The sequence below is a fragment of the Vanrija pseudolonga genome, chromosome 6 (assembly GCF_020906515.1).
Source record: "Vanrija pseudolonga chromosome 6, complete sequence".
Taxonomy (NCBI): Eukaryota; Fungi; Basidiomycota; class Tremellomycetes; order Trichosporonales; family Trichosporonaceae; genus Vanrija; species Vanrija pseudolonga.
The window spans coordinates 2,426,571-2,449,822 of NC_085854.1; the positions used below are offsets into that span (position 1 = coordinate 2,426,571).

General features: G+C 61.9%; 7 protein-coding genes across 7 annotated transcripts; 6 read left to right on the top strand and 1 right to left on the bottom strand.

Annotated features, from left to right (window-relative positions):
- Nucleotides 1–211: 211 nt before the first annotated feature.
- On the top strand, nucleotides 212–2,299 carry LOC62_06G008752 (uncharacterized protein; the record flags this gene model as incomplete). Its single annotated transcript, XM_062775294.1, has 4 exons — nucleotides 212–277; nucleotides 317–628; nucleotides 665–2,030; nucleotides 2,118–2,299. The coding sequence occupies 4 exons, from the start codon at nucleotides 212–214 to the stop codon at nucleotides 2,297–2,299; spliced, it is 1,926 nt and encodes a 641-aa protein (XP_062631278.1).
- Nucleotides 2,300–2,765: 466 nt separating this feature from the next.
- Nucleotides 2,766–6,824, top strand: LOC62_06G008753 (uncharacterized protein; the record flags this gene model as incomplete). The annotated part of the gene is made up of 5 exons (XM_062775295.1): nucleotides 2,766–2,843; nucleotides 2,893–4,240; nucleotides 4,290–4,541; nucleotides 4,921–5,000; nucleotides 6,612–6,824. 5 exons carry the CDS (start codon nucleotides 2,766–2,768, stop codon nucleotides 6,822–6,824), a joined length of 1,971 nt encoding a protein of 656 aa, XP_062631279.1.
- Nucleotides 6,825–7,239: 415 nt separating this feature from the next.
- On the top strand, nucleotides 7,240–7,942 carry LOC62_06G008754 (uncharacterized protein; the record flags this gene model as incomplete). The annotated part of the gene is made up of 3 exons (XM_062775296.1): nucleotides 7,240–7,377; nucleotides 7,429–7,767; nucleotides 7,796–7,942. 3 exons carry the CDS (start codon nucleotides 7,240–7,242, stop codon nucleotides 7,940–7,942), a joined length of 624 nt encoding a protein of 207 aa, XP_062631280.1.
- Nucleotides 7,943–8,169: 227 nt separating this feature from the next.
- Nucleotides 8,170–12,318, top strand: LOC62_06G008755 (uncharacterized protein; the record flags this gene model as incomplete). Its single annotated transcript, XM_062775297.1, has 9 exons — nucleotides 8,170–8,764; nucleotides 8,806–9,018; nucleotides 9,409–9,479; nucleotides 9,550–10,050; nucleotides 11,189–11,224; nucleotides 11,270–11,356; nucleotides 11,402–11,730; nucleotides 12,053–12,168; nucleotides 12,212–12,318. 9 exons carry the CDS (start codon nucleotides 8,170–8,172, stop codon nucleotides 12,316–12,318), a joined length of 2,055 nt encoding a protein of 684 aa, XP_062631281.1.
- A 553-nt stretch (nucleotides 12,319–12,871) lies between these two features.
- LOC62_06G008756 (uncharacterized protein) lies at nucleotides 12,872–14,798 on the top strand (the record flags this gene model as incomplete). The annotated part of the gene is made up of 2 exons (XM_062775298.1): nucleotides 12,872–14,468; nucleotides 14,512–14,798. The coding sequence occupies 2 exons, from the start codon at nucleotides 12,872–12,874 to the stop codon at nucleotides 14,796–14,798; spliced, it is 1,884 nt and encodes a 627-aa protein (XP_062631282.1).
- A 397-nt stretch (nucleotides 14,799–15,195) lies between these two features.
- Nucleotides 15,196–17,663, bottom strand: NPL4 (Nuclear protein localization protein 4). Its single transcript, XM_062775299.1, has 5 exons — nucleotides 17,507–17,663; nucleotides 17,241–17,458; nucleotides 16,904–17,204; nucleotides 16,328–16,866; nucleotides 15,196–16,288 (listed from the first exon to the last, which is right to left on the bottom strand). The coding sequence occupies exons 1-5, from the start codon at nucleotides 17,507–17,509 to the stop codon at nucleotides 15,289–15,291; spliced, it is 2,061 nt and encodes a 686-aa protein (XP_062631283.1). The 5' UTR covers nucleotides 17,510–17,663; the 3' UTR covers nucleotides 15,196–15,288.
- Nucleotides 17,664–17,875: 212 nt separating this feature from the next.
- On the top strand, nucleotides 17,876–19,358 carry LOC62_06G008758 (uncharacterized protein). Its single transcript, XM_062775300.1, has 5 exons — nucleotides 17,876–17,904; nucleotides 17,974–18,082; nucleotides 18,120–18,431; nucleotides 18,468–18,664; nucleotides 18,869–19,358. The coding sequence occupies exons 1-5, from the start codon at nucleotides 17,882–17,884 to the stop codon at nucleotides 19,188–19,190; spliced, it is 963 nt and encodes a 320-aa protein (XP_062631284.1). The 5' UTR covers nucleotides 17,876–17,881; the 3' UTR covers nucleotides 19,191–19,358.
- The last annotated feature ends 3,894 nt before the right edge of the window (nucleotides 19,359–23,252 follow it).

Genomic DNA, 23,252 nt, shown 5'->3' on the forward strand with positions numbered 1-23,252 from the left:
GCCAAACACCGGCGCGCGCTCCAGTCAGTCAGGATGCGCAGACGACAGAGGCAGAGGTCGAGGCATACGAGCAGGAGTAAAGGCGTAAGGCGGGTTGACGGCGGTGTGTGTGTGTGCGGCGCACTTATCATCCTTCTTCTGCCCTCAACTCGACTCTCATCCTTTCTTTGCCCACTATCATACCCAATACTTTCACCTACCCATACATACAATGAGCAGTCGAAGGAACCAGCCCACAGGCAGCAGGAGCGAGAGCCCGATCGATCCGACTGAGGAGGTGGGTGGATGTGGCAGGGTTATTGGCTGACAGTTTCAGGTTTCTGCGCCGCGCGACTTCGACGCGGAGGCGTACTGGCCACGAGACGACGAGAGCGATGACGACAGCAACCATCACGGAGACGAGGGCATGGACGGCTACGGTGACGAGGACGAACAGGAGGCAGCCGCCAACGACGAAGTCGACGAAGAGCACAGGCCCAGTGGCACGTACTTGAGCTTGTCGCCCACCGAGCTCGCCACCGACGACGAAGGTGCCAACGCCGACGTCCACCCCGAAGAGTCGGACGAGTCAGACCCCGACTCCGACGACGAGTCCGAGTCTGATTCGTGGAGCCGGAGCAGCTCCAACGTGGGTGGAGATTACCTGGCCATGCTCACACCCCAGCACCGCGCAGCCGCTCGCCCGTCAACGTCCCGGACCAACCCCAAGCACACGCCAAGGGCCCACCGAGACTCCGACGACGAACCGGACAGCGGTGCTGACGCCGCGGTCGACACGTACGACAACGGTGTATCGTCACACGCTGCGACCTCCACCGCTGGACGGAAGCGCAAGCGTGACGCACCCTCCAGTGAGGACGAGTCGGAGCACCAGGCCAGCCACGAAGACAACTTCGCCTCCTGGCCGAAAGGCCGAGAGAGGGAAGAGATCCACGCCGACCTGAACGACGCCCAAGCCACCCTCGAGTGGTGGGACTCCCTCGCCGAGCACCCGGGCGACCTGGACCCGCGTGGGATCAAGCTCCTCGTTCTCCCCCACCCGCTCCTTCGGGGCCTGTTGGAGAGCGACTGGCCCGTCGGACCGATCGACGAGGCGTACCGCGAGCAGGTGGGACACATCCGCGACGCAGCAATTTGGCTGTTCAAGAAGCTCCAGTTCAGCACCTTCCGCGGCAAGGTCATCTACCTGCGCCGCGCACTGCGCCTCATCACCACCCCTCCGGCGCCCCACATGCCCCGGTGCGCTCCGTGTGCGCGGCAGAACCAGTCGTGTGTCGAGGGGGTGGAGGGACGCTGCCAGTACTGCAACCTCTTCCCCACCAAGATTTGCGACCCCGCGAAGGCGCAGCGCGAGAGGAAGCGGAAGAGGGAGGAGTACGAGCGACGCAAGGCGGTCGACGTCCGGGGTGGCAAAGACAAGGGCAAGCAGACCTCCGACGGGAGCCGCGGGAAAGACAAGGCTCCGAAGAGTACACCACTCCGCCGCTCTCGCCGTCCCTCCAGGAGGCAGGAGACCGAATACAATACCCCCACGGGGGACGCTGGGGACGATGAGTTCGAACCCCTCGAGTCCTCGCGACCTGGCCCGGGACCTGGCGTCAACCGCAACGACACCGCAGGTCGGAGCAGGACGACGGCGCGCTCCTCTCCGCCTCCTGGGACTGCTGTTGGCACCCCGGGGCCGAGTACCCAACGTGGCGGCTCATCAGCAGACTCAGACACCCCGGCACCCACGTCAAGCACCCCAACTCCAGGCCGCCAGCCCCTCACCCTCCCGCGCGTCCTCGAGCTCCTGCGCGCTCACGTCGACGAGGACGGCGACACCCGGCGCCAGTTCCAGGGCGGGGTCATTCTCGACGAGCTTGAGAGTGACCTCGAGGTCATCAGCTCGTCAGTGGATGTGTCGCATCTCTCCCGGCACCTCTTGGGCAACGAAAAGGACGCGGCGCGCAAAAACTGGGCCGAGTTCCTCCTCAAGCGCCTCGAGGTGGCCGTGTCACGGCGCGTGTTCGGCCTGGGTGCCTCTACAGGTGAGCGGGAGGAAGGTCTTGCCTGCGCTGACTGGGCAGGTGATGAGATAAATGCTTCGGCGTCAGGCTCGGCATCACCACTGGTAGACCGTCCCGATGCGTCGCGCTCCTCCGGGGCGCCGGAGGGCACGGACAGGAAGGGCAAGAGGCGCCAGGTCGACGACGGGTCATCAACTGCAGCAGGTACGCAGGTCAGTGGGGAGGCCTCGCCGGCGGGGAAGAAGGAGAGCAGCTGGGGATTCTTTGGCATGGGACTGTTTAGGAAGTGATTGTGTGGTGTGTGCATGGACAATATACGCTTGTGGCGGTGATGTGGCGCAGGTTGCGGCCGGAAAAATGGATGTGCCACAAGGTGTGCCACACAAAACAAATCAGGAAAAATACGTGCTCCGCATCACAGATCACAGGCGAGCACCAAAAGGTTGCCAACCTCCCAGGTTCGACTCTGCTACTGATTCGAACCCAGTACCCCGGGTTTTGTGCTGTAGCCGCTCTGCGTCGGAACGTCTTACGGGTTCGACCACAGCGCCCGAGGATGTCGAGCATTGTGTCTACTACCTTTCAGCCCGCCCCGTGTCCTTGCCCGACATCAGCCCAAGTACAACCAATACCAGTTGCTCGCACAACTAGCGTTATCGTCACAGCTGCGTCCAACGGCAGTCCGCGCGACACACACAAGCGCTCTGTAATCCAACAACACACGTCTCCTCTTCTCTCCATACCACCATACTCAAAATGCGCTACAACACCCGTCTGGCCCACCGAAAAGAGCTTGCGAGCATCCCCATTGACTTGACGGACCCTGACGACGAGGTGAGTTGCCTGCGCGGGTGGTGTGTCCGGTAGCTCACACTACTCGCAGAGCGTCCAAAGCGAGCGTGGTAGCGAGACGAGCCGTCGTGCCATGAGTCCGCTTGTCAAGAACGAGGCCGATGACGTGGCGGGGCATGACGCTCCACACGGCACCAGTTACAGTGAGGAGGACCACGACGGTGCGGGTGACCGTCACCCCGGTAGCAGTGACCCACACACATCCCACACCGCCGACAACGACACCAAGCCCACCCCGACCACCAGCCGCACACTCCCACACGCCTCCAACGACGTCCACTACCCGACACTCGCAGAGGAGCTCCAGGACTGGGCGCAGGGTGCCGAGCGCGAGGCCATCCTAACCCAACTCGAGAGCCGCGCGTCCAAGCAAGCGTGGGAGGACTGGCTCGCCGCCAACCCAGAGGGAGAAGTCCACCCGGACCACATTCGCGACTTTATGCTCCCCGACCTGGATCTGCAGCGCGTCTTCGGGAGGCACTTCCCTACCACACCAATCCACTCCGACTGGTACCACCTTCTGGGCACCATCCGAGCGAGCGCCATTGGGCTCTTCAAGCCCTACAGGACAGACGAGACATTCCAGGAGAGCGCGCGGAACCTCGCACATGCGCTTGAAGGGCTCGCTGTGCCGCCGACCCTCCGACAGCTCGCGTGCGAGCCGTGCACTGCCGACAGTAGCATTTGCCTCGTGAGCGCCATGTCGGGGAATGAGAAGGGGCCGTGCATGAAGTGCCTCCTGCTCGGTACGGGTAACTGCAAGGGTGAGGAGGCTGCCGAGTACGCGGCAGTGCAGCGCGAGAGGACGAAGGGGCAGCGTTCCTATAGCGCGGGAAGCTTCAGCCGCGCGAGCGCGACCAGCTCCACAAACACACCTGCGCTCCCATTCCCCAACCCCGAGAACAGGAAGAACGCAGAGGAAAGTCCTGGAGCTGCACCACGCCGGAAGAAGGCCGCGATCATCATCCGGCCTGGTCTTTGGATCGCGAAGCCCAAGACCAACAAGGTGCCCCCCAAGTCCAGCGAGCCCAAGTCCAAGCCCATCAGCGCGGCGCCCACGTCCGTCCCGAGGAGTTCGGAGGTCCCCAGGAGCTCCGAGGGCAGGTCACCGGCGCCAGGCACTCCGACGTACCAGTGGATCCTGGACCACCTCCGGCGCCACTTGGACAAGGACGACTCGGATGACCGCAGGGAACATGGCGCCTTCATCTTCACCCGTCTCCAGAGGGCGCTCGCGGACGGGGACGACACCAGCGACACCCTTGGCGAGCTGCGCCGGCACATGACCTCGCCGACAGATGAGCTCGACGAGAACCGTCGCCAGAGGGCGCAGTTCGTCATCAATTCATTGGAGGATGAGATTTGGAAGGACAGGGCCAGTGAGTTGATTGCGGCGTGGGGCGGGGATTTGTCGCTGACGGTACTCAGAGCGCGAGATGCCTCCGCCATCCTCGCCTCAGGGTTCAAGGTCATACTCAGCCACGCAGTTCACGAGCCCAGCCCCGTCTATCGACAGGAAGGGCAAGAGGCGCGCCGTAGACACCGAGTGGGAGGAGGACGCCCCGAGTCATGGCGCGGTCGGCGGTGGCGATGAAGATGACGATGATGATCAGTGGGAGGACCCGCGCCTGTTTGACCTCTTGGACGTTGACCACGGCGGTGCTGGCCCGTCTGGGGAGAGTGGGGGCAATGCATACAAGAGGTGGCGCGGGGGTTGAGCTTTGTGAGCACAGGCCGTTCCCGAGAAGTTGTCGATACCAGTGGGTGCATCCATATCTATGGACGATCGGCGTAGCTATCTTTTGTCCTTGTATTAGCGAGCGACGACTGCTCTATTGTGCTTGGATATGCAAGCTTTTTGTCTGGAAATGTGAGATGGCTGCCTTTGTGGCGCCACAACGGGAGCAAAACTGGAGGTGGCGGTCCGAGCGCACGGGGGTGACCCGCGACGATCACGAAGCAACAACAACAACAATACAGACACGCACACTTTCTCTCTTGCGTCACATTTCACAACAGCTCACAATGCGACACTTAAGGCCAACACGCCGCCCCCCAGGTAGCGCACACAACCCAATCGACTTCACCGAGGACGACGACGACTACCACGACGATGCCGACATTCCCGAGGCCAACGGGGTGAGTGTGTCTGTTGCTACCTAGTTGATTGCACCAGCTGACAGTGTTCGGAAGATTGCACCAGCTGACAGTGTTCGGAAGACGTTAGCTGCAAAGGAAGAGCCACAATCAGAGTGGGGAGGCGACGCCGACAATGGTGACGTGCCGAACGCCGACACTGTGAGTTTGCTCAGTGTGGTTAACGGCGCGGGCTCATCAGCGCGCGGTAGACACCCACCATCAAGGCAGAACCCCACTCGGAACGCGAGGACGCCGACACCCCCTCTGAATTCACCGACCTCGAGAGCGGAGACGAGAACGGGTCATACGTTGGTAGTGATGACGACGTAGGCGGCGACACCAGCGACAGCGAAAGCGCGGAAGACCAACGTGACCTGGATTGTGACCTCGACATCGAAGGAAGCGACCATGACGTCAACGACGGCGAAGGCAACGAAGACAGGCAGCCCCTATCCGTTCTTTACAAGACATGGCCTCGCGTTGCCGCTCTTCTTGGCATAAGGAAGGCCCTGGATACCCGAGCAAGCACACGATCCTGGGACGATTGGCTTCGGAACAACCCTCCATTCGGTGACGTGGATCCGAACGGGCTCCGCGACCGCTTACTTCCACATGCGGCCCTCCGCGGTATCGTCGGATGTCACTTCCCTACGACACCCATTCGTGCAGAGTACTACTCCCACCTAACCTCCATCCGAGCTTTTGCCATCGACATGTTTAAGGAACGACGCTATGTCACCTTCAAGGAGCGTATCGCTCGCCTTGTCAGTGTGCTGAAGAGTCTCACTGTGGAACCGGAGCCTCGCGAGCCACAATGCGAACCCTGCCGGAGCCGCGCTTTGCCTTGCATGGAGATCACAGCAGATGGACGCTGCTTCAACTGCCGGCTCCACCGTATTAAAGCATGCTTGCCACAGAGCGCCCCTGCCCAGCCCACTCGACGGACGGAACACCCCCGGCGGCACACGGGGAAGAAGGGCACTGAACCCAACGACCGCAAACGACGCGCTCGAGCCGCATTGTACGGCAGTACTCCGCACACAGTCGAAAACCACCAAGGTGTCGAACCTGATAACAGGGGCCATCGCAGGCGGCACCAAGCTTCCAGCCCAATAATCAACCGTCGCGTCAACGAGGTCCGCGACAGCCCAGACCAAACAGAGACCACCCCCAACAATGACGACTCCGGTTTCCAGCGTCCCACCGATGCTCCTCAACCCCCACCAAGTCTTGCCAAGGGCAACAACAACCCACTCAGTCTTCAGGGCATCCTCTTAAATCTTCGCAATCACTTGGAGGAGGATACCCCCCATCGACGCAAGGCGTACGGCGAGCTCGTTTTCTCCGCATTGGAGCTAGCGATCGATGAGGACGGCGACTATGCGGACGCCCTTGAAGAGATTAGTCAGCATACCACCAATCCCAAGGATGAGCCCGACGAGACGCGCCGGCGAAAAGCCAAGTTCATTCTCGGCTTGCTGGAGCGTGAGCTCGCCAAGAGCGCTGCAAGTAAGTAGCGGTATTCTTCTTAGCCAGCTGCTGATCATAGCAGGGCCGTCAGCCTCAAGCATTGCGTCTCCTGAACGGCCGCCACTGTCAGCCCAATCTCAGCCACGGTCGACCGACAGGAAGGGCAAGCGGCGTGCTACAGATACTCTGAGCGACACCTGGAACGACGTTGCAATTCATTTCCAGGACGAGGACGACCGTCTTGACCACAACGGCTTTCAGGATCACCGGATGTACGACCTGCGTGATGTCGACCCCAACGGTGCCGGTTCGTCACGAGCGGCTTCGGGCGCCCGCAAGAAGAGGCGCGTCTAAGAGACAACACTGGTGTGCAGAGGAGAGGCGACGGGTGACGTGTGAACCTCTTTCAGACGATATGTAGCTTGCCCGTTGGTATGTATGAAGACATGTGCATACCTCTACTGTATGACCCAGCGACGTTGTCGTGTCTGACCTCACCGACATTTGGCGACTGTGCTGGCGTTGTCGAGCTGGCGGTGCTCCTCCTCAGTGTGCATTACAAGTGCCAGTCTCTACAACGGATCCGCACACATGCTGCACCTCAGTCCGTGTGCACCACACACACAAGCGACGGGACTAAAAGGAAGATGGCATGGTGTGAGGGGCGCGCAGTGTCGCGAGGAGCGCGTGTGTGTGCGTACGTCACACTCGGCAACAACACTCAACACCACCACATTCCCTTCTTCCCTCTTCACAATCACAACTCGACATGCGCTCGTACAGGCCAATCCCACAACAGACGGGGACGAGCCGTCGTCAGGCCATCGACCTCACCGGAGACGACAGCGACGACGACGATGCAGGCCCGACACGCTCTACAGCCCCCACTCGTAGCAACTTTGGTGAGGTACGCCCTGTGGCCCGAGGAGGAAGGACACCGCTGACGCCGTGACTGTAGGTCAAGGTCAAGATGGAGCCTGGGTACGCGCAGCCACCTCTGAGGGGTCCGGGGGAGAGCAACGGCGGTGGTCGCGACCACAGCTACCACCAAAACGAAGGACACGACAGTACCAGCGACAACGACCACGACGACTACAGCGATATCGAGGTCTTGGACGGTTCTGATGGCGAATACCAAGACCCCCAAGGCCCACAGTTGCTCAAGGATCTATTCACCAAGTGGCCCAAGGGGGATGCCAAACGCGCCATTCTCCACGAACTGCAGAGTCCCGAATCCGAGCGTCTCTGGAGCACCTGGCTCGACAAGTACCCGCCAGGCAATATTGACCCGGCCGACGTTCGTGATTTCCTTCTTCCCCACCCAGCACTTCACGCCGTCTTCGGGTACCAGTATCCAAAAGCCCCTATCAACGACGCCTACCGACCTCACCTCACCTCCATTCGAAAAGCTGCCATTGGGCTGTTCAAGCAGATTAAACCCGAAACCTGGCGACATGGCGTTGGGCGTGTGACTCGAGCTCTGCACGCGCTCTCTCAGACTCCTACCCGCCGTCTTCAGCCCTGTTCAGCCTGTCACAAGCGAGGCACCCCCTGCATTGGAGAGGACGACCAGAGTCAACCCTGCTTCACGTGTCGCCTTCACAACACTTATTCTGGGTGCACCACCAACGCATCCGCGAGCAGTAGTCGCCCAAAGCCACGCGAGCGCTACCTGTATGGCAGTGCAAGGCTCCATCCAATGATTAAACCGAGGCTCTCAAGGCCAAACGACAGCCAAGAGAAGGAGGACACAAACAGCGGTGACGCGGCCATTCCTGGGCTCCCCGGAACGGCGACCGGGTGCCACTTCGAGCCCCGCGAGAGGCCATCGACGCGCAACACCGTCAACGACGATCCAGGCTCAACGCGTGACACCATCAACGACCAGCCTCACTCGACGCCGGCCACCATCAACGACAAGCTTGGCTCGACGAGTAACACGCTCAATATGGATGGCCTTGATCAATTTTCCGCGGCCGAATCCAACACAGTCATGCGCGAGGGGGACGACGACGAGGACTCGAAAGCCCACGTTGCCATTGTTCGCGACAGGCAGTTGGCCCTCGAGATGCTCGCCACCCACCTCAGACACGATCCTGACGAGGAGCGCAAGGAATACAGCAAGTTCGTCTTCGGTCGCTTGGAGAGGACAATCGACAGTGGCGACGATCTCGATCCCGTCCTCCTCGAGCTTCACTACCACGCGACCGAGGACGAGCCGGACGAGAAGCGCCGCCGCAAGGCGCTGTTCATTCTGATGCAGTTGGAGCAGGGGGTGACCAAGGTCATCAGTGGTGAGCTTGTCGTCCAAATTCCACTCGTTGCTGACATCAAGCACAAGGAGAGAAGGACCGTTCCGCTCACGAGGCCATGCGTACCACAACCTCCTCGATCGACCGTAAGGGCAAGAGGCGCGCGACGGAGACCGAGACCGAACCTGAGGGCTGGGACAACTATATGAGCCACTTCACCAGCGTCGACGACGAGCTTGACGCCGATGGGTTCCAGGACCACAGGCGGTACAACCTCCGTGACACAGATGCCCGTGGTGCGGGATCGTCGCGAGCTTCGGGGAGTGCACCCAAGAGGAGCCGCGGTGGCGCGTAAGCAGGAGGACAATAGGTGCAAGACAGGGGGCCTGCAGCAGCTTGATAAACTTCCTTGTAGCGAGTGAGAGATGAACAAAGACTGTGCATCAGAGCTTCAAACTTGTGGCGGAGAAAATGGCTGTGTGGCACTCGACGGGAGTAAAAGGAAGGTGGCGCTCGGTGCGTCGCAATGTTTACTGATGTGCGCTGGTCAGAGTGACGCCCCCGTCGTCGATCAACTTTCACCCCCCTGTCTTCTCTGTTTCTCATTGTCTCGTTTTCTCTTTATCATTCACCATTATCTTCTTCACCAACAATGCCGTCGACCAGGGCGAGCATCCGGCGTGCAGCCCTCGCAGCCGCAACCGAGGACGATGCCGACGCCGCTGCCAACATGGCCAACATGGCCAACATGGACAAGGTGGGTCTGGTGCTTCAGGTGCAGGCTGACGAGGAAGGCGGATCATGATGACGGTGACGCACGGTCGCAGTTGAGTCAACCAAGAGGCGACGACGACGACGACGACGACGACGACGACGACGACATCGAGCTCTTGAACGTCGGTGACGGGGACTGGCAACAGCCCGACGACGACACACTTTCTCTCCGAGACCGCTTCAAGGCGTGGCCAAAGGGCGACGCGGCAGTTGCCATTCTCGAGGACCTGCAAAGCCCCGAGTCCGAGTTCACCTGGAGCACCTGGCTTGACAAGTACCCGCAAGGCGCCATCGACCCCTCCGACATACGCGACTTCCTTCTCCCACATCCGGCGTTACACGGTATCGTTGGCACCTTCTTCCCAACAACTCCAATCGACGCCGGTTACCGGCCTTTCCTCAACGCCATTCGAAAGAGAGCCATCGTTACCTTCAAGGAGACGACAGTTGGCACTTGGGCGGGGCGCATATGGACCCTGGCTCGTGCCCTTTCCATCCTCTCTCAAACCCCAACCTACCGCGAGCCGCCATGCGCCGTCTGCAAGATGCGGAAGGTCAGTTGTATCGCCAACGAAGAGCAGCAGCGGTGCCTACACTGCCACCTCCACCACGGCAAGCTGAAAAGCTGCCTTGGGGTTGATGAATTAGGCACCCGCAGGAGGCCTGTCTGCCTCTCCTACGGCCGACGCGCGAGCAGACACCACCAGTCGAACATGGGAGCGGGAGCTTCCAGAGAGAACCAGAACGCTGCGTCGCGCGCCACAGAGTCGCGCATCACAGAGTCGCCCAACCGGCGCGAGAGTCTCCTTAAACTCCTTCACACCCACATGGGAGTTGAAGGTGACAACAAGCAACACGAATATTCTGAGTTTGTGTTTACGTGCTTGGCAGATGCCGGCAACGACCATCATCAAGAAGCTGTTGCCGAGCTCCGAAGGCACATGGCATCGTCCAAGGAGAGTGCCGAAGAAAACCGCCGCGCAAAAACGGATTTCATCCTGCGCCAGTTGGAGCGCGAACTGGCGAAGCGAGCCGAGGGTAAGGGGTGAGGATGAGGAGAGATCGTTAACACGCGCAGAGCCGACGACAAGCACTCTTCATCCACCCGAGCCCACCGTCCCCACCACGGACAAGACGTCGGCCAAGGGCAAGGGCAAGAGGAGGGCAATCAGCCCAGTGAACAGAGACGAGGAGGACGAGCTTGAAGGTGACAACCTCATGGACCAGGACGGCTGGCAAGACCATCGCAGGTACCACCTCCGCGATGTCGACCGCAATGGTGCTGGGCCGTCTCGGCGTCGTGGGGAGGACAGTGCCGCCAAGAAGCGTCGTGCGTGAGCCTGACAGCCGCGTGACGCTGCAAAGCATCACTAAGAGAAGTGCATTTTTAGGCAGCCTTGTAGAGATCAGTAAAGGGAAAGACGAGGTGCATGTAGATGATTGTGTTCTCCGTGTTGTGATGGGAGTAAAAGGAAGGTGCCATTTGGGCCATTGTTGACAAGTGCATCATTGGGTCGCCGAGGGATCCTCTTCAACCCATTCACACTTGTTTATCACTCTGCACCTAGCCAGCCTTAAAAAATGTCGACGACGCGTAGATCAGCGAGTAGCAGCTCAGCGACCGCCCTTGCTCGCGACCCAGACGACGTGAGTCACATGTGCATACCTCTGATTGACACTGACGCGACCCAGTGGCCAGTCAAGGAGGAGCCGCTCGCCCTTCGCTCAGTCAGCCCCCTGTCAGCCCCACCAAGCGACAACGATCACGATCAGTCTGATGGAGGGCATAGACCCAGCCGTCGCCTGAGAGGTCTGTCGCCCGAGTTCGCCGCGGAGAGCGACGACGAGGCGATCGTAAGGGTAAGTCAACCCCCTACCGCCTTCCCTGGCTGACTCCAGCTGCAGACCCCTGCCACTTCAGTCCCCACCTTCGAGCCCATGGAAGTCGTGTACACCGACTGGCCTCGCGGTGCCGCCCGGGCCGCGATCTACGCGCAGCTGAGCAGCGCGTACGCCGAGCAGCAGTGGGCCGCGTGGCTCGCAAGCAGCAAGGACCCGCTCGAGCCGGCACAGCCGCACCACAAACTCCTTCCGCACTCCGCGCTACGCCGACTGGTGGAGTGGTGCTTCACCGCGCCAATACACCCCGGGCACCGTGACCAGGTGGGCCAGATCCGCGCGCTCGCCGTCTCGCTCGTCCGCAAGATCAGCGCCTCGACATGGAAGGTCAAGGTGTACGCCCTGCGTGCGGGGGTCAGCTCGCTGCGTGCCCCGCCTGTGGCGCGCGAGACGCCGTGCTACAGCTGCGCCGAACTCGGTGTCGCCTGCGTCGTGTGTAGTGGGCACAAGCGGTGCCTGTCTTGCGTGCGTGCTGTTGAACCTGCCGTACTGCGGCGAGCGGGACCCGAGGGCCATTGGGGCCGAGGTGGCGGGTAAGCGGAAGCGGCGTTGGGCGGGCGGCGAAGACAACGACGACGGCAAGACGAAGTCGAGAGACGAGCCGAGCGAACACCACGACAACGACAAAAGCGAGTGGATGGTCGACGCGTTCCGCAGGCACATGGTCGACAAGAAGCGTGACCCCGAGCGCCAGACCGAGCCGAAGTGGCTCCTGCACTGGCTGGAAAATCGGAGCGGTATCGTTGATCGCCCTCCGACGGCCTGGCGGAGTGGTGCGTGCGGCTTGTTTACTTGTGCTTTTGCTAACGCGTGCAGTGAGAGCCAACGGCGGCTCACAGGCGATGTTGGGAGCGGCAGGCGACGAGAATGCGGGCGACGAGGACGTGGGCCATGACGGCTTTGCGTTCTTGTGGGACGAGTAGACGCCCGATGCTTGAGTCGTCCAAGGTGACGGAGACGAGAGGTGGTGCGGGTCGTAATTACGCAGAGTGCGCGACGAGCTAATGAAGTGAGGAGTTGCAGTACCCCGCCGTGTTTGTTAATAGGATACCATGCAGTACACAAGTCCCCATGGTGCACAGGTTGCGCACTCGAGTTCACTCGCTCTCGGCGCGAGGTGAGTTGGCAATAAAGGACGTGGGTGAGCGCGAAGACACGGCGGCGCGAGTGAGGCGTGTTGTGTGCGCGCCGCCATCCCGCCAGCTGGCTTCTTGACTCAACCCTTACACCTTCACTCTCCCCTCTTCACTCGTCTCCAACTTCACAGAAATGTCTCACAACACTCACATATTCAAGCAAGCACGCCCTGACCAGCACCAACTTGGTGAAGTGAGTATCCCCTCTGCAGAGCCCACACAGATCCGCGAGCAAGCTCACGCAAAGACCTCGACGCCCACCGCGCCCCACTCGTCGCGCTTCACCAACACGGACGATCGTGCCGTTGCACACTCTGCCCCTCGCAACTCGCTGCCCAACATGACAATCGGGAACCAGCCTCTCGGCAGCTCCTCGAACAGCACCCCCCAGAACCGCCCGCGCGTCGCTCAACCTCCTCTGCACCGCGCCACCCAGCCCAGGCAGTCGGCGAGCGGTGCCGTCACCCACCGCCGCCCCGAGCCGCCGGCGGGTACTGCCGAGCCCATGCCCCTCCGCGACATGGTCGCCCAGGCGCGCACGCGTGCCACCCCGCAGCTCAACGGCCCGGCCAGGTTCGCCCCCAAGCCCGCTGGCAGCAGCTCGCAGCCCACGCGGCGTGTCACTGCCAGTGCCGCCGCCAGAGTCGCCACCAGCAGCCTCCACACGCCGGCCAGCGTCCACCCCACTGACGCCGGCACCCACCCCAAGCCCCCCAAGACCCACCACACGCCACTCGCCGTCTTCAAGTTCAAGGGCTCGTCCGTGACCTTTGTCGCGTCCAAGACCCAGCCTGGCACCCCCGTCGCCAGTGGCTCCGGTGCGCACACGGGCGAGTCTCCCACTCGCGCCGGTGCGAGGGCCCAACGTGCCGCCGGGTCGTCCAACTCCAGCGTGCCTGCCCCGCACAACACTCCCGCGCACGACGACAGCGAGGCCGAGAGCGGCGTCGACGACAACGAGCATACCGTCGCGAAAGGCAAGCGCAAGACCACGCCGGGATACCTCAACATGGCCAACCGCATCAACAACGGCCGCCCGAGGAACGTCGCCGAGCTCTTCGCGGAGTACTCGAAGCCCGAGAGCAGCCGCGAGCTCGAGGACTGGGTCGCGAACTACCCGTTTGGCCCGTTCGACTGCGAGAAGGCGCTTGCGCTCGTCTTCCCCCACCCGTACCTCCAGGCCATAGTGGAGGACAAGTTCCCCGTGACGCCCATCCACCGCGGGTGGGGCCCGCACCTGCCTCGCCTGCGCGAGGTCGGCCTCCTCCTCCTCAAGAGCAGCAGCGAGTCCACGCTCGTCGCGTCGGCTCGCCGGCTCCGCACCGCCGTGACTCACCTGGCGGACCGGCCCGTCGCCTGCAAGGTTGCTTGCGCGCCATGCGTGCGCCACAAGATCCCGTGCAACGAGGTCGTCGGCCGTGTCGCGTGCTTCGACTGCGCGACGCGTGGCGGCAATAGGTCGGCTTCGTGCGGGAACCACAAGGCGGGCAAGACCGCGGCCACTGCCATCCACGTCGGCGACGAAGACGACATTGAGGGGGGTGATGCCCGTGAGGCTGATGCCGCGTCTGGTACGCTCGAGGCTGCCGAGGTCGCTGCGCCCATGGTCACCGCGCCGGTGGTCGCCAAACCCAAAGTCGCGGCGCCGAAGGCCACTGCCGCGAAGGTCGCCACGCCCAAGGTTCCTGCTCCCATTGTCGCGCGCCCGCCGGCCATAGCACCGACTGTCGCCACTGCCCCGACTGTCGCCACGCCGGTTATCGTCGCCCCGGCAGTTGCCACGCCAATCGACAAGGACGACGACGACACCATCAACATGCTCACCACGGCCCGCTGGCACATTGTCACCGAGGAGAAGGACGAGAGTCGCAAGGAACTCGCCGACTTCGTGTTCCGATGGATCCTCGAGAATAAGGGCGCGCAGGTCACAGTCGAGGGTGGGTACTGAGCTCGCGAGTGAGTGCTGACGACGACGCCCAGAGCTCGACGGCATGATCGAGGACCAGAGTCGCCCCCGCCGTCGCCCCGGCCGCCCTCCCCAGCCCAGGTTCTCGGCTGTCACCGACCTCCAGAGGGGCGTGCAGAAGAGGTCGGACGCGTACTACCAGAAGCAGAAGGACGAGGTTGCCGCGTGCCGCAAGACGCGCTCGCAGACGGCGCTGGCCCTCGGCACCGTGCCCAAGATCGAGGACGTCGAGGCCGACAGCGACGACGACCGTCCTGGGCCCAGCACCCGCTCGGCGAAGAAGAAGGCCCGTCTCAGCTGAGCTTCGTCGGCTCCCAAGCAGCAGCCGTAGCGTTCAAAAGCCCCGCCCGCGAGGCATCTAGGTTTGACGTCCCAGGTTGAGGTGACGGATAATGTGACTTGTTCAACCCGACGGCGCATGCTGGGCGTTGCCGAGTATGCCGAGCTGAGCCGAGCTGATCTGACTTTGACTCGTATTGACGTCGGAGCTGATCACTGGCATAATGTGGCAAGTGAGGGTGGATGAGAACTGACAAAGAGCCATGGTGTTGCGAGACAATAAGTGACGCTTGCTCCCGACTCCTGCACCCCTCCCTCCACTAATTGTTCAGAGGTGATGAACGTCACCTCGTCCTTCCTCGGTCTATCAAACACGAGCCTGACGACTGTATTCCGTGCCATTACATCGTACACCACTCTTGTAATCATGATGCATTGTGACTTCGTAGTGATAATCATGCGTGCTACTACTGCGTGCCGTGCTACTCCAACTGAGCTCTCCCCACCACCGCCTACAGAGGCAGGCCGCACACCATGCAGTCGGTGGCCGTTGCCTCGTTGATGAACGTGCAATGAGGGCAGGCCTTCTCGCCGCCGACATCTGGGGCGACCGCAGGCGTACCGGTACCCGACCGTCCGGCGCTGCCCGAGCCGCCAGGCGACGCGATGCCCATGCCTGCCAGCTGCTCGGCCGTCGTTCCGCTGTCGTTGCCAAAGCCCGCCGATGCACCCTTGGACGACTCGGCGAGCATCAGCAGCGTCTGCCATCCTGGAGAGTGGAAGAGCTTTTCCAACGCGTTGGCGTGCTTCGGGTTGGCGTGCGCCGTCGCCACCTGCCCGATGAGCTTCTGCTCCTCGGTGGAGAAGGATCCGTGCAAGCACAGGAAGGTGACGAGGTGGAAGTCCGACAGCCACTTCTCCACCTCCTTCTTGATGCGAGCGGGCCAAGTGCCCGTGTCTGACACCTCGAGGTCGGATCCGCTGAGAATCTTGAGGAGCTCGCGAATGACGACCTCGAGAGACTGGTTGTGCAGGCCCGGGCGGTTCTCGACGGGGAAGTTCGAGGAGACAAACAGCGGGTCGGGGTCAACGGGGAAACCGTGGGTGACGTTGACGAAGAGGTACTCGACGGGGAAGGTGGGCTTGGCAGGCATCTTGACCTGGATGCCGTACTCGTTCTTGAAGCTGTAGAAGACCTCGGGGATGTACTCGCCAGGAGAGGGCTTGCGGACGCGGACCACCGACGGGTCGACGCTACCCTCCACAGTGTTGGCCTTGACCATGGCCTCGGCCTGCTCTGTTGCCTGCCAACACGTCGCGTCGATGCCTCCCTCCTCGGTGCCCGTCAGACAGCAAGTCACGAAGCGCGACGAGAACGAGCCCGTAGGCGACGCCTTGGTGGCGAGTGGGTGGGCGACCTGATACTGGGCACTGGCGAGCATCTCAAGACCCGACGCCGTGTAGCTCTGCGCGTGTCGCTTGTACAGCGTCTTTGTAATGTCCTCTGGGTCACTGCAGGGTCAGCATATAGTCATCCCACTCGTCACTCACGGAGTCAGATCCGTGTAGATCATGCCGACGACACCAAGGCCCTTCTGGCACCACGCCGAGATCTCCCCTACACGCTTCTCATCCTCCCATGGAACCTCGATCGTCAAGCCGTCGACCTCGCCCTCCTGCTGGGGCTCCCACACTGCCTCCACTACGGCCTTGACGCCCATCGGCACCTTCTCGTACTTGTCGTAGCGGCCGATAAGGAAGCCGAAGCGCTGGGTACCGGTTCTTCGCCATGCGCTGAGGAGTGTGTCGATGATGGCAGGGGTCGCAAACTCGACATGGTCGACCATGCGGAACGACTGCGACTGGAGGGTGAGGGCCGAGGGCTGGCACTTGGAGCAGATACCCTCTGGGAACGGCGCGTGCGTTCCCGAGGGACATGGGGTCAAGACGGCAAGGGAGAGTGGAGTGAGTGGCGGGACAAACGAGGACGACGCGGCTGATGGTGGGCGGCCGGCGAGGAGCTTGCGAAGATGGGCGTGGAACGACAGGTGCTTGATCTGGTTCTCGGCCTGGTATTTTGCGTCGTATGGCTGTACAGTCAGCGGCACGCCGTCCCAGGTTACTCACCTCCAGAGGCATGCAGTAGTCACACATGGCCTTCTCGCCGTGGCGGCAGAACGCGTTGTCGCGCTTACGGTCAATCTTGCCGCTCTGGCCGTTCCAGTACACGTCGATCTCGGGCTCGACAACATGGTCGAGGTTAGGACCGACAGGCGCAGCTGACGGGGTGGCGGTTCCGGACGTTGAAGTCGACGGCGCACCCGAGCCGCCGCGGAGCGTGGCTGGCGCTGGCGCAGGGGGCGCGAGTGATGGGCTCGATGAGCCGGCCTCGAGCGGCTTGTACGACAGGAACAGGAGGTCACCGTGGCTGAGAGGTTAGACGAATCCGACGCGAGCACCTCACCTGAAGCCCATGTCCGACACCTTGCGGCCCTTGAGCGCGTCGAGGCCGACCTTCTCGGCCGCCGCGCCGGGCTGGTTGCTCAGCGTGACGGTCGACAGGTCGGGCTGCGGCTCGCTCTTGGGGATCGTCTCGAGGATCTTGGCGGTGAGGTCCTCGCCCGACGTCGTCGACTCGACTGTTATCCTCGCCGTGCCTGCTGGCGAGCGAATGCGGAGGAGCTGTGGGGGTCAGTTTGGCCACGGTGATGTCAGCTCGACTCGGCTTACCATGGTGGGAGATGGAGATTGAGCTGTTGGGCGTGCGCTACGAGTGGAGATATAGGCGAGCGGGTATCGAGGGATGCTGGTTCTCGTCGCTGATTATAAAGTCGTCGAGAGACTTTTGCTCTTGTCGTTGTTGTGAATGGTGAAGATGAAGAGAACAATGTCGAATCACTCAGCAACTGGTCGCTGCCTGGACATTGATCGCACACACTCGATTCCACAGACGTCAGCGCTGGATCGGAAGCGGGAGTATTTCCACGTGACACGGAGACGCATCTCCGTGAATCTTGTTGCCACCCAACGTCACTGGCGTCGGCTTGAGCCGCCGTGATGCAAACGACGTCGAGCTGACTTTTGATCACACTCGCAGCCTGCACGATGCCGAGGCTACAGATCTTGCAGTGAGTAGGGGTACAGAGGAGCGGCTCAGTATGGCTCCGCCGCATTGACAGAACAACTAACACTCCCAGACACAAGTCGTACCACCCGTACAATGAGAAGAACAAGCAGCGGGTGCGCGAGGACGAGGCCAAGGCGGCTGCCGAGCAGCTGGCACGAGAGCAGCGCGACATCGAGGCGGTGGGTGTTAATGCAGGACTGTGATGCTCACACTCAGGCATCAGAAGCGCGCCTGACAGAGCTGCGGCGGCGCGCCGGCTCGCCAGACGACAACCTGCCTTCCACCTCGTCCTCCCGCCCAGCGGGCGACAGCCTCCTCGAGCGGCATCGGCGTGACAAGGCGAAGCAAGAGAAGCGAGAGAGGAAAGCGCGCGACCGGCTCGACTTTGACTTTCCCAGCGAGTCCAGGGGCAAAGGCAAAGAGAAGGCGGTGGAGGTCGAGCGAGCCGAGGACGACGACGACCGGCGCGCGTACGAAGACCGGTTCACGACGGGCGGGCACCTCAACTTCTGGGCTGACCTCGAGAATGTGCGTGTGTTGCCAAGCGCTTGCTGACGACAACAGGGCAAGGACACGCCCGCGCCCGTGCCGACGCTCGCGGACATGGCCAAGAAGAAGGCAGAGCAGGAAGCAGACAGGTTCACAATGTACCTCGGCCGCCCGGAGCGCGAGACCAAGCCGTGGTACACTGACCGCGAGCTCAAGCGCGTCGAGGAGAAGGAGACGGGCGAGCGGGCCGAGGAGCGGCGTGCGCGGGACCGGTGAGTGTGGCGGTTGTTGGCGCGTTGGTTGGCGTTGGGGTGGGGTTCTGGCATGGCCTGCGTGTCCCCTGGTGCCTACGGTGCACTAGCACGCACGCGATTATCGCGCCGTCGGTACTACCCCACCCGCCCCCACCCATCGCGCCACCCCCACGCCATTATCGCGCGGCGGCGACGCAGCGTTCGCTGACCGATCGGCCCCAGGCGGAAAGACGTGCGATCGAAGGAGCGCCACGACCCACTCACGAGCATCAAGAAGTCGCTGGCGGCTCCGACAGCGCGGGCTTCTGGCGGCAACACGGCCAGTGGGCGCGGTTCGGGGCAGCAGAGCGAACGCGAACGCGCTCTCGCGCTCATTGCTAAGCGTCGAGGCGAGCCAGAACGGCGCAAGAACCCGTGGGACACGCCCGACTCGGCCGCTGGCTGGACTGAAGACTTTGAGCGGCGCAAAGACCTCGCGGGGCACAAGTACACTTCGACATGGGACGAGCCGCGGCGCGCGGCGCGTCGCGGCTGGGAGGTGTAGTGTGGCGCGCTGGCTCGGCGCGGCTGGAAGGTGCAGCACTGTAGTGGTACGACGCGTTCGCTCGAGGTACAACGTGTGCAGTGCCTTCACCACCTTTTGGGAACTGGTCACGCCGCGTCCGCTGGAACGTGGCATTGACATGTGACACCTCGATGTGACGAACATGACGAGAGAGGCCATTCATCGGGTCTGTATTGGTTTTTTTGGGTTCGCGGAAGTGACACAATTCCAACCCCCTTCACGCAGAGGAAGGACCTAGTTCTCGTTTCTTCTCCTTGACGACTGGTGCGACTGACACGCGTCGTAGTTGATGTTCATGGTTGCGGCCGACTTGAAACGAAGCGGAGCGGAGCAGAGCAGAGCACAAGCTTTACACACTCGGGAGTACGTAGCGTGACGTTCGCGCGTCTCGAATGCCTCTCGGGCTGGTCGTGGTGTTTCTGGTTTTGTGTTTTCGATCACAGCGGGCTCGGCGGGGCGGCAGCGGATGATGCTAGCTGGGTGGCGCGTGCCTTGCTAGAGAACCATGGCGGCTTCGGCGGCCTCGGTCCAGGAAGACGAGCGGCGTGCAGCCTCGGACTGTACGTCCTCCTCGGAGGCAGCGGCGGCGTCCTGATCGTGTGACATGCGTGTCAGAGTGTCGCCTGTGTTTTTGTGAAGTGGCCCGGAGGTGACATCCAGCCGCCAGGGATCCCGATTGGAATGTGAATCATCAAGGACGGGTTTGTACCCGAGCCAGGGGTGGGTGTAAGACGCCGCCGCCGCCATGAGGCCGCAGAGCATCCGACAAGGGGAGGGTAGGCAGGCAGCAGCAACAGCCAAGCAAGCATAAGGACGAGGCGACAAGGGATCGTGCGTTTCATCGCCGCGTGGCACGCAAAGCAAGATTCATGATGCATGCACGGGCGGTCGGGCGGTCGGGCGGGAACGGGAGAGCAAAGTGAAGCAAGGCAAAAGTGGTTAGTGACGAGAAGAGCTGGCAGAACAACAGCGGTGACTACTCTGCTCACGCAGGAGCGACGTCGTGTCAGCGACGTCGCGCGCGCGCGCATGGCTCTCGGGCAGCGCGTCAGGGGTGTCGATGCCATGAAGGTTTGAGTTGCAGTCCATTGTGTGTGGGTTGCGCCGGGGAGGGCAGTACGTGTACGGGTTTGTCTCTGTCTCGTCTGATGGGTGAGCGATGAGGAGGAGCGAGAATGTGGCGTGAGAAGCGGCCGTGGGGGGGCTGGGCTCATGGCTGCGGCGAGCTCCGTCTACATGCACACCAAGCGCCAACGACGCTAGGCGCATTCTTTACTTGGTCGCTCGTTCCAGTGGCGTCACCTCGCGGCGGCGTCATGCACGCAAAATGGCCTGGCGGATCTTGGTGCAGCGGGCAACACAAGCTGCCTGCCACATGACCCCCTGTACCCGTGACGCCAGCACCAACAACCTTATACGAGCACTTCGCTCCTCCCGACAAAACTTTTAAACTTGGCGCGCGCCGTGCCTGTGAGGTAACCGGGCGCCCAAGAGAGAGCGAGCAGAGCACCGCCACGTCGAGGTCTGGCCTCTCGCAGCGGAGCAGGCGCAGTGGTCGGGCGGCGTACTACACCGGCTAGTTCCGTAGCTTCACAGACGACAGGCTAGAATTGCAAGTGTCTGCCCGCAGAATGGGCAGAATGCAATTGGTGGTGACTGAGTGAGTGGGAGTATGTGTGCCGAGGCGGCCGTGCCGTGGTGATGGTGGCGGCGCGTGCCGAATCAATCAATGCACATACGCACAATGCCAAGCCTGCCGCTCGCCCCCGGCCAAGCCAAGCCCATCTCATCGTCGGCATTGTAGTGCATTCGTCGTTTGACGAGAGACCCGAGTCTCGCGGTCTGCCCGTGAAGCCCGGGGTGTAACCCGGTTGGTTGCCAATGGGAGCCGGGAGCGAGTAGCATCGCTGCTGCTGCTGCAGCTGTTGCACGCCAATTCCGGGGACGAAACGAGGTGCCCACTTTGCTCGCAGCTGGAACATGAGACGCGTCGCCGCTGGTCTGGTCTGGCTGGCTGGTCGTCGACGTGTCCGGCCAGCCGGCCGGCACTGAGCCTGCCTGCCTGGCTAATTGGCGGCGTTAGACTGCTATTAGTGGGATTTGATGCGGCATGAATGATTCTCGCGACGATTCTCGGCTCAAAGGCAGCGCACAAAAGTGATCGAGAGCAGAGCAGAGCATGAACACACCGGGAGCAAAGTGGTTATTTGTATCGATAGCATGTCGTAAACCGTTTAGCTCAAGGGGGGGTCAGGGGATGCTCTGGTGTCGGCCTCCTGCCCAGTCTACTTGCCGTAAGGTACCCTCTATAGTAGGTTCCGCTGGGAGTGGTCATTCAAAGCAGAGCGACCGAGGTGGGCAAGCAGTTCCAGCAAAAACACAAACCTGCACTAGGCAAAACGCGTATGGTATGTGGGGTGCCAGGTGGTGGTGGGTGGGTGGCAGCTGGTGCTGCTGCTGCGACACTGCGCACACCCACTTCCCCCACCACTCGGCCATGGCACCTGCATGGCACTTGTTTGGCTCAAGATGCCACCTGCGCCGCAAGCATCCAGCCAGCCCAACCCTAAGCTAAAGTGTGCACAGTACTGGCTAAATGCATCATCTGTGCCAGTCGAGCAGAGCCAGAAGGAAGGCCCACGGCACAGCGCAACCTTGGAAATCGCCGCCGCCGCGTGTCAGACAAGACACGTCGCAGCTTGTTTGTCCGAAGACGACGACGATCGGTCGGTCGGCACACACGCCCCGGTGTGACCGCGCCGGGACGGGGGGGTCAGGTGTCAGATGCTGGCCGTGTGCGTGTGTTTAGCATTATTAATCGTGACGCAGGCCGAGTGGGCCGGGTGCCTTCTCGCTCGTCGTCAAGGTGTGTGCGAGCCAAGGCAGAGAGAGGGCAAGGGATGACACGGGGAAGAAAGGCCACGACGACGACGACGACGAGCAGCAACAGTGCCAGTCGCTGCCGACCGACTGCCCGACCTGATTGATGCCAAAAGGTTGTTACCAGAGCTTGAAGCGCCGTGTCAGGCACGGCATGTTATTGGACACCCCCCATCCGTCCCTTGTCTCAGAAGGAACAATGAGAAGAAGAGATGCTTGCGGCGGCGTGCAGACGGCGTGCAAGTAGCATACAAGCGATCACACTGACGACCCGTAGATGACTGTACTAATGCGGGCTGCTGCATGTTTGTTGGCCGCAAGCTGCATAGTGTGTCTTGTGGCCCGGCTTTGGGGTCAGACGGTGCTGCATTCGTCGTTTTGTTCCCAAACGACTGTGCTCTGCCTAGACGTCCGCTGGTCGTTGTTGGCGTCGCCGTGGCCCGTTCCTGGACGAGTTTTTGGCTTTTTCGCCGACCAACAAAGGCTGGCACTAGGGGCAAGGGAAGGGAAGGGGGGGGGCCAAGGGGGCGCCGGGGGCGAAAAGGGGGGGAAGTGCTGCAGCAGTGACACCCTGAAAGGAGGCGAAAGTGGTCGTTCTTTTGCCCAAACGTAATTTGTCGCCCCTGGTCCCTGAAACGCTCTGCAGCCAGCCAGCAGGTGGGCCGAGTGCGAGCAGCAGCGCCGCGCCGGTCTCGCCTCGCCTCAGGCGGCGGGCGCCCTGAGCAAAATGTAGATCACAACAAAGAGGGACCAGCGTCATTGCAACGAGCGACATGGTGGGTGGGAGAATGGCTGCCAGCCCGACGCTGCTGCTCCTCGGCCACCCACGCCTGCTGCTGCTACACCACACCTTACCACACTCGGATCTGTGCACTTTTCGAGGGTTCCCGGGTCGAGGCCGTGTGCCGTAGAGTGTACCGTATGCCGTGAGCGTTAGCCCTCGTCGCGTGTTTACGGCTCAACGTCCCACCTGACAACGTTTAATTTTCAAGCGTCAGTCAGGCAAGGGGGCGCTCCCCCCGACCGACCGACCCCGGTCGGTGTGAAGCGCCCAGGTCACTAACGCATTGGCGCGTTCCGGGTCAGCAGACAGATTAGCAGGGTTGTCTCAGCCAGGCGAGTTGCCATGCCATGGCCTGCCCGACACGCACGACGCTTGGC